Source organism: Eulemur rufifrons, chromosome 20 (genome assembly GCF_041146395.1).
Source record: "Eulemur rufifrons isolate Redbay chromosome 20, OSU_ERuf_1, whole genome shotgun sequence".
In the NCBI taxonomy this organism is placed as follows: domain Eukaryota; kingdom Metazoa; phylum Chordata; class Mammalia; order Primates; family Lemuridae; genus Eulemur; species Eulemur rufifrons.
The window spans coordinates 43,495,807-43,509,466 of NC_091002.1; the positions used below are offsets into that span (position 1 = coordinate 43,495,807).

Genomic DNA, 13,660 nt, shown 5'->3' on the forward strand with positions numbered 1-13,660 from the left:
TACTGTTCTGATCAGAAACAGCAGCTCCAAAGCAAAGCAGTGAGGGATTCTATCATGGGTCTCTGCCATCGTTTTAATCTTTTCTTCTTACAGTAGAGATTCAACAATATGCTACCATCCACCTGATGTAAAACTTAAATGAAGTCATATTTGTCCAAACTGTCATTAACAAAATAAGCTATGTACCCCTATTTCATAAGTGAGATAGTCTCCTGTATATGGTCTATAAAAGTTTGTTTTCGTATTTTCCTAGTGTACCAAGAACAATGGATCTATTATAATGTTTTAAAAGCATAGATTTTTAGCTTGAGGGGACAAAAGATTTAAAAAAGGCAGCATTTCAAAAAAAGATGCCAAAGTAGAGCAAACAAAGCAACTTGGATAAGATACATCTGCTCAGATTCCATCGCCTCCTGAGCATCAGTCAAGTACAGGGTCCATCTGCGAGAAGGCTGGAGTTTCCAGTTGTTTGTTGGTTCCAACACTAAATGCTTTCTGTGATGAAAGAGAGGCTGGTCTGAGGCTGTCCAACACATCATATCCCAGAATCAGCCGCCCAGGGCTCCCTGGGCTTTTCTTCATGAATGAAGATATACAGGATCTTGAACTCCACGATTTGCAATGACAGGCTGGGTTGGTGTTAGCTGGATCTTTGGCGCCACCTCCAGACCACACTGCCTCTCGCTCAGCTGCAGCACTAACCCACTGAGAAAGCCCACGTGCACTGACCTTGAAGTTACTGGCTGGGGTGGGGGATGAAGACCCCCCGCCCCCCGCCTCATCTGCGGAGGAATGCAAAGACTTGAGTGTTCCTTTTACGTCGTTCTATCAATACCATGAGTTTGCCTTTACTGTACAACAGATAAGAAACCACAAACGTTTAAGGCGAAGAACACTCGTGATGACCACTCAGGTTAAGAAACGGAACTCCTCCAGCCACCCCAGATCCTCTGTGTATCCCCTTCCTCACCTGACCCCTTCCCACTAGAGAGAAGTTTTAAGTCTTCTATGTCATCTAACTGGTTTAATTTCATCAGGGATGGATCAGTTTTAAAATCGGGACCCATCACGAAGCAGCTATGCACACGGGATAGAGCGGGCTCAGTGGACCCCAACTTTGAACCACCAAGTCAGTTTGCTCAGATAATTCTTGGAGGGAAGACGGCAACATGGAGAAGTATCTCCATAGCATAGCTTTGTCCTCGCACCACTGTCACCTCAGCCACGCCCCTGGAGGCTTTGAAGTTGGAGCAGCCCTAAGTCTGGCTCCATGGCCTCGCCTTGGAGGGCTGGGTAACGGCACTTGTCTGGAATCCCCAAGAGCTGACGGTCCCCTTTGGCTGAGCTAGAGGTCCTGGCTGGGCTCCAGGGAGGCCTCGAGCTGCCCCACGGAGACCAGGGTGCCCAGCTGCCCGGAGGCACTGCTTTCCGGTGGGAAAGTGACCAAATCCGAGTTCTTGTTCTCACTCTGGTCGCTGTGCTGCTTCTTATGGCACCTCAGAGAGTCATCCCTGACAAAGGAGGCACCACAGGTCTCACAGCGGAAGGCCCTCTGCGTCACTATCTTGGCCACGTGTTGAGAGCTGCTCTCTCTGGGCCCTTCCTTGCCCTGTGGGGCCCGGTTCTCCGTCTTGGCCTCATCCCTGTGCACCTTGTCGATGTGCTTGGCCAGGCTGCTGGGCCGCTTTGTGTCGAAGCTGCAGAAGTCGCACTTGAAGGGACGGTCCTGGCAGTGGACCCTGCTGTGCACGCGCAGGGCAGCCGCGCTGGAGCAGGAGTAGCTGCACTCGGGACACTTCTCGGGGTGATCGGCCTGATGCAGTCGGCTGTGCTCCAGGAGGTCGGCCCGGTCCCGGCCCTGGAAGGCGCAGTGCAGACACTTGAAGGTGTGCTTGATGCGGATGTGCGATTTGAGGTTCGCTTTCATGGTGCAGCGGACGTCGCAGAACTCGCACTTGAAAGGCTTCTCCCCGGAGTGCACGATCATGTGCCTTTTCAAGTCCGAGCTGATTTTGAACTTGGCGCTACAGAGCCAGCACTGGAAGGGGGTGTCCCCTAGCAACGGAAGGTGTGTTTCCATTAGAGCAGGCAGGCAAACCAGAGCCCCCCTCCCCAACCCGTGTCAGCACACCTGGCCACAATGAGATGGTTGGCCATCTCCTTTGAATTCTAACTACTTGCAGTCTCCTAATAATGACAACACTTACTGAGTGTGTTAACTCCCTCAATCCTCACAATCTTATGAGAGTACCATTGTCCCCATTTTACAGATGGGGCAACTGAGGCTTAGGTCAAGTTAATTGACCTCGGTGAAACAGCAGGGATTTGAACCCAGCATGATAGCACCCAAGTTCACACTCTTGACGTTTCAGTTTCACATCTAAATTCTCATTTAACTTGACTTCTCAGGATTGAACATAGAAGAGGGGGGATTTAAGTTACACACAACTGTTCCAAATCAAGCTAAGACTTAGGAACATAATGATGATAGCATTTAGTCTATATTATGTCAGTTTATTGGGTTGTATTAATTAAAGTTTTAGTTTTATAACTATAGACAATTTATAAAATTAAAATATGAATACGGCAGCAGGAGCTGGTGAGGATTAATGAAAAGCCACAGCCTCCTCTCTGATTTAGAGTCCCATTCCCTGGGGGCGTTGCTAAGGGCTTTCAGTTGTCTTGGAGGCTGTTACTTGAAACTTCAGTTAGCAAAGTGGGGAATCTTATCCTGCACAGATCCTGTCCCCAGCCCCAGGCTGTGCTGGGATGGCTGTGTCTTGCTCTTCCTCTAACGCTGCCGTCTAATCTGGGCTACAGCCTCATATCTTAGTCCATCGGCTTGAGAGGTTCTTTGAGGATTCCCTCTTCTTTACACTTGACTCCTCACTTGTTAGGAGTAGCTTTATTTTCACATTTAAGTTGAAAAAAAATCATTTCCATTCTGTCCTGTGAATTCCCAACTTTAGTTGTTTTCGGATCAACTTCAGAATCAAGCTACAAATAATTTAAATTGTGAATGGGAATGTGCCATTCAGCAGAGCCAAATACTATCCTACGATTATAACCACTGCCTTACAGGGCCACTATCACATCTGAGCCAGTGGATAGTGTCACTACCGAAGTTTTTTTGTTTTGCGGGTTTTTTTTTTTTTTTTTTTTTTTGAGACAGGGTCTTGGTTCTGTTGCCCAGGGTGGAGTACAGTGGCATCATAGCTCACTGCAGCCTTGAATTCCTGGGCTTGAGTGATTCTCCTGCCTTAGTCTCCCCAAGTAGCTGGGACTACAGGTGCCTGCCACCACGCCCAGCTAATTGGTCTCTTTTCTTACATGCTCATTTTGGGCCACATTTTATAGCTTGCTTCTTGGACTACATTTCTTGAATAAAGAATCTCAGTTTCAGAAGTCATTCAGTTACTTAATTATGTCAGCTTTTATGTGGAATTTTTAAAATGGATTTTCTGAATTTGATTTACTTAATTTCCTCTCTTCTGTACAAGTATCACTGTGATACTTCTCTTTGCTGCAATCCCAGTTAGTTATGTTCAGACAGTGATACAAATATCTCATGGCAGATTTTTTTCCCCCTTCATTAGAGTTTACTTTCAAATAACTTCCACTAATATGGTGGTTGGGAGTAAATTCTTGAATCCTTTACTCAATCTTTCTATTCTGCTCACACTTGAGATAGTTTCACTGGGTATAGACTTCTCAGCTCAAGGTCACTTCCCAACTTGGAGGGCACTGTTCCACTGTTGTGGGAGCCAACACTACCCTGTCTTTCTGGGTACAGATCCTCTCTGCCAACTGCCTTCATCCTAATTGGCATCTTATGAGCCTTTTCATTCTCCTAGCCCCTTAGAATTACAGAATTTCTTATTTGATTTTGTCCACTTCTATTTTCCCCCTAATCTCTGGGAAGTTTTATAGCTAGCAACCCTAGTTTTAATTCATACCTCTTTGTTCTACCCCTTCATAGAGCCCTACTTAGATGTAACATATCTGCCAGTGGGTGGACACCAATTAGAATGTAAAAATTCTCATCTCTTACCCAAGTATTCTGTGGCTTCAAGGATTTGTTATTTGTTAGACTTGGCTCATTTTATTTCACTCATTTTCTGCAAATAATTCCTAATCCTTGGTTGACTATATTTAGGAAGAATAGACTGGTTTGACTAGACAGATGCCGTGGGCTTCACCTGCTACTGGGGTGGCTGGGCAGTTTTGCCAAAGAGGCTTTGGCTTCTCCAAGCTTTGTGGCCTTGGCTGTCTCCATGCCAGTCCCAAGTCCAGAGCGCTCAGGGCACTCAGACATTGGCTGGGAAGGCTGGTTGCCAACTCTGTGGCTGCTTCTAATTTGCCTGCTGGGACACAGCTTTCTGTACTCAATTTTAAATGTCAGCATATTCCTATCCGCTTGCCATCTTCCATGAATTCATGGAAAATTCTCATCTTATGAGCGCCCCTTTTATGAATATCCCAATCTCCATTTTTCTGTGAGTTGATGAATTGGTCCTATCTTCATTTCAGTGAAGTCCCACAAAGGGAACTTTCTAGAACTAGAAGTTTGAGTTACTGTTCCATTCAGCTGATTTTGCTACATTTCTCAAGTCAGCCATGCAATCAGAATGTGGATTAAATCCCCGGATCACCTAGTTTACAGGTCAGAATTATCTGAGACACATCCTTGGCTTCTTGGTTGCTGTGTTGGGTACCCATCCTGAGCTGTATTCCACGTAGTCAAATTATGACAGACAGATGGGTTTTATATTTTACTCAAAGCTTTTGTCCTGGCCAAAAAAAAAAAAAAAAAAAAGCAGGCCTCACAATCATGGAAACACCAAATTGTTTTACTTCTACCACACTGTCACTTAAGTTGCTTGTGTTGTAAGCAAACAAAGGTTAAGAAATTGGAGAAAGAATACAGGACTGAGATTCCCAGGTCGGGGACTCACCCGTGTGGGAGCGCAGGTGCACGGTGAGCTGGCTGGAGTTGCGGCTGGCGTAGGGGCAGAGCTGGCACTTGTAGGGCCGCTCGTCAGAGTGTATCCGCAGGTGCTTCTTGAGGCTGCTGCTGTCCACGGCAGCGTAGTCACACAGGTGACACTTGTGTGGCTTCACACTGGTGTGGCACCGCATGTGCATGGTCAGGTTGTCCTTCCGGCTGAAGCACTTGTCACAGAACTCACACTTGTGCGGTTTGTCTCCTTCAAACACATAAGGATTCAGGGTTTTAAGGGCTTCTCAATCAAGGTTACCACAGAAACTTGACCAAGGTCACCTCCTAGGCATATGAATCTGCTCCCTCCTTCTGTCCAGATACAGAGGTGGAAAGATGGTAAAGTCTAAATCAGAACATTGAGCAACAGGGACAGGTGCCATTCATTGATGGCTCAGAAATTGAAGAATCCTAAGGGACAGATATCAAGTCAGATGGAGAAAATTACAGACGAAACCCCATTTTGGAAAATGGGATTGGATATAGAAGTGTTCAAGATAAAAAAGGGCGGCAAGTGCTGGGCTCTTAGGTTTTCTGGCTACTGGCTGATGAATCACAGAAAATATTCAGGTCAATCCCTTCTATTCTACTAAAGAACAAGCAGTGTGGTATCTCCCCTCAGCGGTCAGTAAATGACGGTGCTGAGGTCAGAGAAAGAGCATAAGGGCCCGATAGCTAGAAGCCACCCGGACCACAGAAGCCCCTGCCTGAACACCTCCACCTGGTAGCGGATTCCGCCGCCCGTCCCCCTCACCATCCCAGTCAACTGTTCACTGTTAAGTAGAACTTTACCCCCATAAATTTAGAAGACTCAATAAAATGGATGGTGGTCCAGGAAGATGTAGAATTACAAAGTCTGAATCGAGAAATAGAAAACAGATTGATAAATGCATGAATTATGTTAAGATCTACTCCTTGAGGTAAACTGTTTATGGCGTGGGCATGTGACTTACTCCGGCTAATGAATTACGATAGAAAGTGACAAGAGTTGCTGTTAAGAGCCAGTGTGTGGTTTGTCACACGTTTCTCTTGCCCAGGATGCCCAGCAACGTTCCAAGTCAGGAGTTTTTAATCTGGGGTCTGTGGATAAGATTTAAGGAGTCTAAGACCCTATATGGGAGCTAAATGCGTTTTTATTTTTATTACCTCTAACTGCAACTTAGCATTGCCTCCAACGATGAACGTAGGCAACAAACCACACAGGATAATCAACTACCGGATCCTGACATTAAACGCGATGCTTCTCAGTGCCACCCTGCATGCTAGTCACCTGGGGGTGGGGAGGGTCTCCAATGCAGATTCTGATACAGTAGGCCTGGGGTGGGCCTGGGATTCTGCATTTCTACCAAGCTTCCAGGTGATATTTCTGGTCTTTGTACTACACTTTGAGTAGCAAGGGATTAATGTATGAAAATATCACACATTTAACATTTTGATAGTTATATAAAAATGCAGTTTTAAAAAGTATGTCTCGTTACATCTAAAAAACATTCTGTGGGGGGTCCATAGACTTTCCAAAATTGCTAGAAGTTCACGGCAGATTAACAGGTCAAGAACGCCTTCATGTGGCTGCTCCAGACAGAAACGGTCCAGGCAGGGTCCCGGAGAGAAGGCCACAAGGAGCCGAGCATAACTGTTGGGGGACACCGGTACAAACCGAGCCGTTTTCAGTTGTCACTGAGGTTGATGTTGCTAACTTAGGCTAATCTACACCCTCTCCTTGTGCTTCCGAGAAAAAAATCACAAGCAGAAGATCCCAGGCAAGTTCTACCGAAGTTTAATTGTTTTTAAAGTTAAAAAAAAAAAAAAAAAAAAATGAGGTCTCACTTTTTCACCCAGGTTGAAGTGCAGTGGCTACTCACAGGCACGATCATAGCACACCAAAGTCTTGAACTCCTGGCCTCAACTCCTCCCACTCCAGGTGTACACCACTATGCCTGGGTCTATCAGCTTTTAAGGAAAAGTGTTGCCATAGTCAATTGTTTAACAGCATAGAAAAATATTTGAAAATGCCTCTACCGGCTGGGCGTGGTGGCTCACGCCTGTAATGCTAGCACTCTGGGAGGCCGAGGTGGGTGGATCGCTCAAGGCCAGGAGTTCGAGACCAGCCTGAGCAAGAGCGAAACCCCGTCTCTACTAAAAATAGAAAGAAATTATCTGGCCAACTAAAATATATATAGAAAACATTAGCCGGGCATGGTGGCACATGCCTGTAGTCCCAGCTACTTGGGAGGCTGAGGCGGTAGGATCGCTTAAGCCCAGGAGTTTGAGGTTGCTGTGAGCTAAGCTGACGCCATGGCACTCACTCTAGCCTGGGCAACAAAGCGAGACTCTGTCTCAAAAAAAAAAAAAAAAAAAAAAAAAAAGAAAATGTCTCTACCCACTGTATAATAGATACCCGATACCAGCACCCAGTGAAGGAATACAAAGCAAGATTAAAAATACGAGCATTAAGTCAACCTCCTTTATGAGGCTAAATAAATGCTGCAGGACCATCTTAAAAGGGCAAAATATTTGAAATTCAATGATCATCCTTAACACCCCCGTCCCCAACCCCCCCCAGCAAAAAAAAAAAAAAAAAAAAAAAAAAACCTCAGAAGGTTAAGAATAAGAATAAACTTTAACACAGCAAGTGATCTTGACAAGAGTCTGGGGGATTCTAACCCTACATGATAGTATTTAAAAAAAGCATTTTTATTATAATGAATAAAAAATAGATGGTTTGCTTTCACTGCTACCTTCAGTTTGAACTGAAGCACCAAAGCCAAGTCACTCGAGATCAAGTATAAAGACAGAAAGAAATCTCATTTCCATAGGTTAGTTTACCTGGGCAATCCAAGAGAACCAACTCGAACTATCAGAATAAATGAGAGCACAGCAAGGGGCCTGGAGATCACACACAAAACTCGTTTTTAGATAGTTCTGCAACCTGTCAGCACGCTCAAGTTTATGTCCCCCCTTCCACATCCCTGTCTTCTCCCTGAAAATAACCAAATTTTTCTATGCATTTGGAGGAGGGGAGGGAGGATGATGGTTAAATTAACAGTGATACTAATACATGGTATTCTGTGATTCATGATTTTAAATGTGTAATTTTAGATGATGAAAACATAGTATTTGTGACTAATTTTCACTTCGTTGCTTATGGAATTTTCATGTGACTAATATTTATTATCTTAGTTGACTGTCCATATATCCTTTTCCATTGCAGTGAGTTGTCTTTGATTTGTAGAAGTCTTTATGGATTCTGCATATTAATTCCATGCTATGGTGCAAATGTCTTCTGGTGGGACACTTGTTTGAATTTTAATGGTGTCTTGTTATCCAAAGTTTTCATTTTGATTGAATGACATTTAACCGACATTGTGGTTTTTTGCCTGTCTGTCTATACCAGCCATGTGTTTGTCCTCCATTTCCCAGGACAGTTATAGACTAATGTTTCACTCACTGTATTTGGAATTGTGAAGGGCAAAGTGAAGGACTGATCTTAGTCCTAACAGACAGCCAAAGAGACATCTGACTTGTCCCAGCATCACATCCTCCGCCCATTCTCCCGCTGACTTGCAATGCCACCTGGAGCAGGTGAATTTACACACGTGCGTGGGTCTGTTTCCACACTCCATTCTGCCAGTTCCGCCATCACACCGAGTTACAGTTCTATGGTATTTTAGGTTCTAACAAAGCAAAAGGTCTTGATGCTTAAGACTTTAGCTACTTTTGTGCCTTCTCTCCCAGATGAATTTTATCATCTAGACAGCAGGTGGGACTAGTATGGAAGTAGAGGTGGCAAACGGAACTCATTCTGTCACTGTAAATTCAAATATAATCTATTCTTCTTTCACTGAAGTGATTAAAAACTGGAACACCATATACATCCAATGTATAAGACTGAGAAAAGAATTTAAACTGTTTTTCAACCCTTTCTCCAGAAGTTACTCCTGTTTAACGTTACCATCGTAAGACTTTACACAGGAAACAGGAATAAAGCATTTTATCCTGCTCTTCCTCTTTCTGCCGCCCACCCCATTTCTGACATGTTTGAGAATTAGCTTTTCTTCCTCCAGGACAAACTGCCATGTAAAAGGCATTAAAAAGCAGTAACTTCAGGACAAAAGTAACAAAAGAAAGAACGAATCCAAGTTCAAAGCCTGGTTTTCCAAGACTTCTGATGTGATCATAACCCAGCTTTATGCATGTACTCTCCCCCCAGATAAGCCCTCAGTGAGCCTGCAGACCAGGCACACGGCAGCTCTAGCTCTTAGCCACTGGTGTATGTGCTGCACACCCTGCTGCCGTGTTCGTCAAACTTGGTTCTCCAAGTGCAGCTGGTAGACGCCTGGGAGTCCCCAAAACTCTTCTGTCTGTATCTGTGGGTCAAAACCATTCTAATGATACTAAAAAATGATTTGCCTTTGTCACTGTTGAATTCGCACTGCTGTAGGAGCAGTGGTGGGGAGAACTGCTGGAGCCTTAGAGCAGCCCTGCCACAGACGGAGGCGGTGGCACCAGCTCTCCCAGTGGCCACTCTCCACCGCCATGTGCTCCCAGAGAAAACAGCCGGGTCCACTTAGGAAAATCTTGGATGAAGTGATAAAACTAGAACTGATTAAATTGCTCCCCCCTGAATAAGCCATTTTAATGTTCTGTGTGATAGAACAGGAAGTACACTTAAGGTATTTCTGCTGCAAACCAAAGTACATTGGTGGTCTGGAAAAGACACTTGTGCGATGGTTGTATTGCAAGTGGAACTAGATCTCCCCCAAGCTTCTGTTTAAAAAAAAAAAAAGGCAGTGGGTGGGGGTCTCCCTATGTTGTCCAGGTTAGACTCAAACTCCTGGGCTCAAGTGATTGTCCCGTCTTAGCTTCCCCCAGGTAGCTGGGACTATAGGCTCTGTAAAACATCATTTTCACTTGAAGATAAACTATGGCTTTTTCCGATTTAGTATTTGGCAGAAAGTCTTAAATGAATGAGGTGAGCCTGCCATCTCACGAAAATTACTAAGAGTGTCATAATGACAACGTTTGGGCTCTAGTGACAGAATTTCAGAAGACACATTTGCTACCCAGTTCAGGGCTTTCCAGTAGTTAGATTTTTTTAGTGAGATAGATATTAATGAAGGTGACTTTTCTTGTGGCATAATGAGATAGGTCAATGTTTGGAAAAATCTATATCAGTAAACCAGTATTTTCCAAGTGACTAATGCACAATGTGACAAAATTAAGCATGGGTAAGATTCATTCAAAGGGCAAACTAGACCAATGGATTTAACAGCGTGAAAAATTTATTTGATATGGTTGCAGATTCCATACAGCAACTAATCTTGAAGAAGCTACCATTTGTTGCATTCTGGTATAGTATTAAGTAAAAAACAATTACCTGAAAACGGTATCAAAATACCCCTCCATTTTCAATCACACATGAGGGGCCAGGTTCTCTTCACGTGTCAACCAAAAACACGTCACAATGGACTGTATACAGGAACAGGTATGCAGGCCCAGCTGCCCACTAAGCCAGGCCTAAGGATTTGCAAGTGTATAAACACCATTTTTCGCTATATTTTTTGCTTTAGGAAATAGTTACTTTTCATTAAAATGTTACTATGTCATGAGTTTACTGTTATTTTTAGATGAATAAAGTTTCAATTCCAAATACAGTAACTATGATAGAATACAAACTCTTTGGGAAAATCTTCAACTTTTAAGTGTAGAAGATCCCAAAATTGTCATTTCAGGACCACTGTTCTGTCCATTCAGCAACGTAGTCCAGCTCAAGCTTTAAATGATCACCTGCACACACATCACCAGACCTGCCTCCCACACGTAACTGGGTCAGAGATACCACTTGGCCCTACGCATCAGTTCTCCCATTTTCCCTTGGTAATAGAACCATCTTTGTAGTTGGGCCCATGGCCACACACAAGACTTCGTTTTCCCAGCCTTCACTTCCACAGCTATGGGTGGCCATGTGACTAAGTTCTGGCCCAGTGGGCATGAGCCCAAGTGATATGAGTGACTTCCAGGATGTGCCTTTAAGGTGGCAAGGAAGCCATCTTTGGACAGGCTAATGAGTGCTGTACCCTTGGGACGGCAGAGCAACACAAGAGCCAGGTCCCTGAAATTATGGGGCTGCCATACCAGCCTGCACTGTCACAGGACAGAAACACTTTGGTTTTAAGCCACCATTGCTTGGGTACCACTATTCTACCAGTCACAAGGGATGCTACTTCTGGGTCATGCCCTGAGGGAGAGATGCTGTGAGCTCCCCAGCCCCCTCTCCTACTTTCCCTCAGTTAAGAGATTTGGAGAAATAGAGCAGTCACCTTGGACTTAGAAGTAGCCAAAGTTGACATCTATTAGGAGAGCAATTGGTCCACCCTGCATCTGCTTCCCTGGTGCAATGACAAGGTCTTGCCTTGTACTTCCTGCAACCCTACGATACTTCAAAAAAAAAAAAAAAAAAAAAATTAATCCAGCCCCTGCCCATCTCTCTAGATCAGCCTTGGCACTGTGAACGTTCCGGGCTGTTAATTCTTGATTGCGGGGGCTGTCTTCACCACTGTAGGATTTCGGCAGTGCCTCTGGCCTCCACCTAGACGGCAGTAGCACAGCCCAAGTGAGAACAACTGCTCAAGTTACCCTCGGACAGAGGTGCCCATTTTGAAGTTCCCTAAACTGGGCATGATGGCACCTCCCCATCTTTCCTCAGTTGGCTCCTGCAATCCATGTGCTCTGGCATTGTCATCAGGTGGCCTTGTCTTTCGAGGCGAAGCTCAAATGTTTCTTTACTAACAGTCTTTTCATGACCCCCCCTCCCCAGGAAAAACTGCCCCTTCCCTTCTCTTATTTCTATAGTACAACGCCCATCTCTGGCAGAGGCAACTAGTTGTCCAGAAAGCTCTGTCTTCTCAACAGTAGAGCTTCAGAGTCCCAGCTGAGAACATGGCTACCATCCTTGAACCCATTCCCCAGCCTCCCTCGATGCTTAGCGTGGCCAGGACCAAGTCCTGCTCGTGTCCCCCCAGGTCACAAGGGATGCTGCTTCCGTGTCATAGCCCGAGGGAGGGGTGCCGAGAGCTCCCCAGGCCCTACTTCTGTTCCCCACTGGTTAAGAGATTCGGGGAACTGGAACAGCTGCCTTGGACCCCGCTGGCAGAGCATCTGACCAGCTGTAGACTACTTGCTTCTGAAGTTGTACTGGAGAAATAGACCTGATTATGTTTAAGCCACCGAGTTTGGTTTCTGTGAAAACCAACCCACATCCTTGCTCATGCAGGCAAGTAGAGAGTTTATACTATAGACTGAGGCTTGGCAAAGTTTTACAAAGGTCTGCGTAAGTGTTTTAGGCTTTGTGTACCCCATACAGCCCATGTTGCAACTACTCAACTCTGCCACTGGGGCACCAGGTCAGCCCTAGACAATAGGTAAACAAAGTACACGACAGCAGGCTGGGGTCGGCCCACGGGCCATAGTTTGCAGACTACAGATCGGAGCATAGGTCAGGGCATTCCTTCGCTTCCACATATCTTATTTCTCTCTTCTCAGTAGCTGGTTGCCCTAAAAAAGGCACCTTTAAGAAGCAACCTTACTGCTCTTCTCTAAGGTTCCTGTGGCTACACAGGCCTCTCTATAGCTCGTCCTCTGTCAACCTCTTCATTTTCATTTCATATCCCTTTCGCTCTCTCCCCAAGCCCGTTCCACTAGATTGCGTTTCATGGGGCAGAGCAGGCAAGACTGTCTGGCTCATTACTATATACCCAGCACTTAATTCATACCCGTTTCCTTGCTTTCTTACTGAACCGTTGAGCAAGCGAACGCATACCTACCCGTGTGGATTCTGAGATGGCGGTCCAAATCTTTCATGCCATGAACGGTTTTGAAGTGGCAACCTAGAAGAGAAGAAAATACAGCTCTTCTTAAAACACAGCCTCAAGGAGGAAGCTACCACAAACTTGATGTTCTGGTGAGTCACACAGAGCTCTGGATGCTATAGGACCCTCAGGACCCACAGGGAAGGTGTGTGCGCTAATGCAGATGCCCACGTGTTGCGAACACGAGAGTAACGTGAGGATGTGGTGAGGGAATTCATGCAGAGCTTGCAAAACAGTGCTTGGCACAGAGAAGGGGCTCAGTGCGTTGTTTTTTTTTTTTACCTGGGTAGCAACAGTTGAATGTCCTCTCTCCAAGGGTGGCTGTCTGTTCCCTCGACTCTGAGGGAAGGGCAATGACAGGGACCTTCTGGGTGTCGCTGCTTTCAGGAGAGAGGCCGGTTGCTTTTGGGACATCGTTATCTAGCTCTGATGCTGAAATTGAAGAATGAAGTTTTAGTTTCTCAAATATAACCACCATGGTAAGTCTTAGACTATGATAGATTTGGGCTTATTTCACCGCCTTTCGCCACTTCTCTAAGAAGTTAAAAAAAAATAAAAATAAAAAATAAAAAACCCAAAAAAGCCCCATAACATTCTAGTCTTGCAAATCTTGGTCCTCCAGGTACAAGTTTCCAGGAAATATACGGGACAGAAAAACACAGTAACACGACAGGGAAACTATTGGCAAAATCCAGACTAAAAATCTTCACAACATTTGAATTCTTCTCAAATGACATGAAGACAGGTTTTTCCAAACAACTTCTGATCCATCCCAGGCTAATACTTTTGTAAA

At 45.0% G+C, this 13,660-nt stretch overlaps 1 protein-coding gene across 2 annotated transcripts in view; it reads right to left on the bottom strand.

Annotated features, from left to right (window-relative positions):
• Window positions 1-824: 824 nt before the first annotated feature.
• Window positions 825-13,660, bottom strand: part of ZFP64 (ZFP64 zinc finger protein) — a 72,459-nt gene continuing 59,623 nt past the window's right edge. For both annotated transcript variants that reach the window (XM_069495608.1, XM_069495611.1), the window contains 4 exons: window positions 13,150-13,299; window positions 12,823-12,885; window positions 4,956-5,207; window positions 825-2,055 (listed from right to left, as the gene is read on the bottom strand). In XM_069495608.1, the coding sequence (XP_069351709.1) occupies window positions 1,346-2,055; window positions 4,956-5,207; window positions 12,823-12,885; window positions 13,150-13,299 (1,175 nt within the window). In that variant the 3' untranslated portion in view covers window positions 825-1,345. The remainder of the gene's footprint in view (window positions 2,056-4,955; window positions 5,208-12,822; window positions 12,886-13,149; window positions 13,300-13,660) is intronic.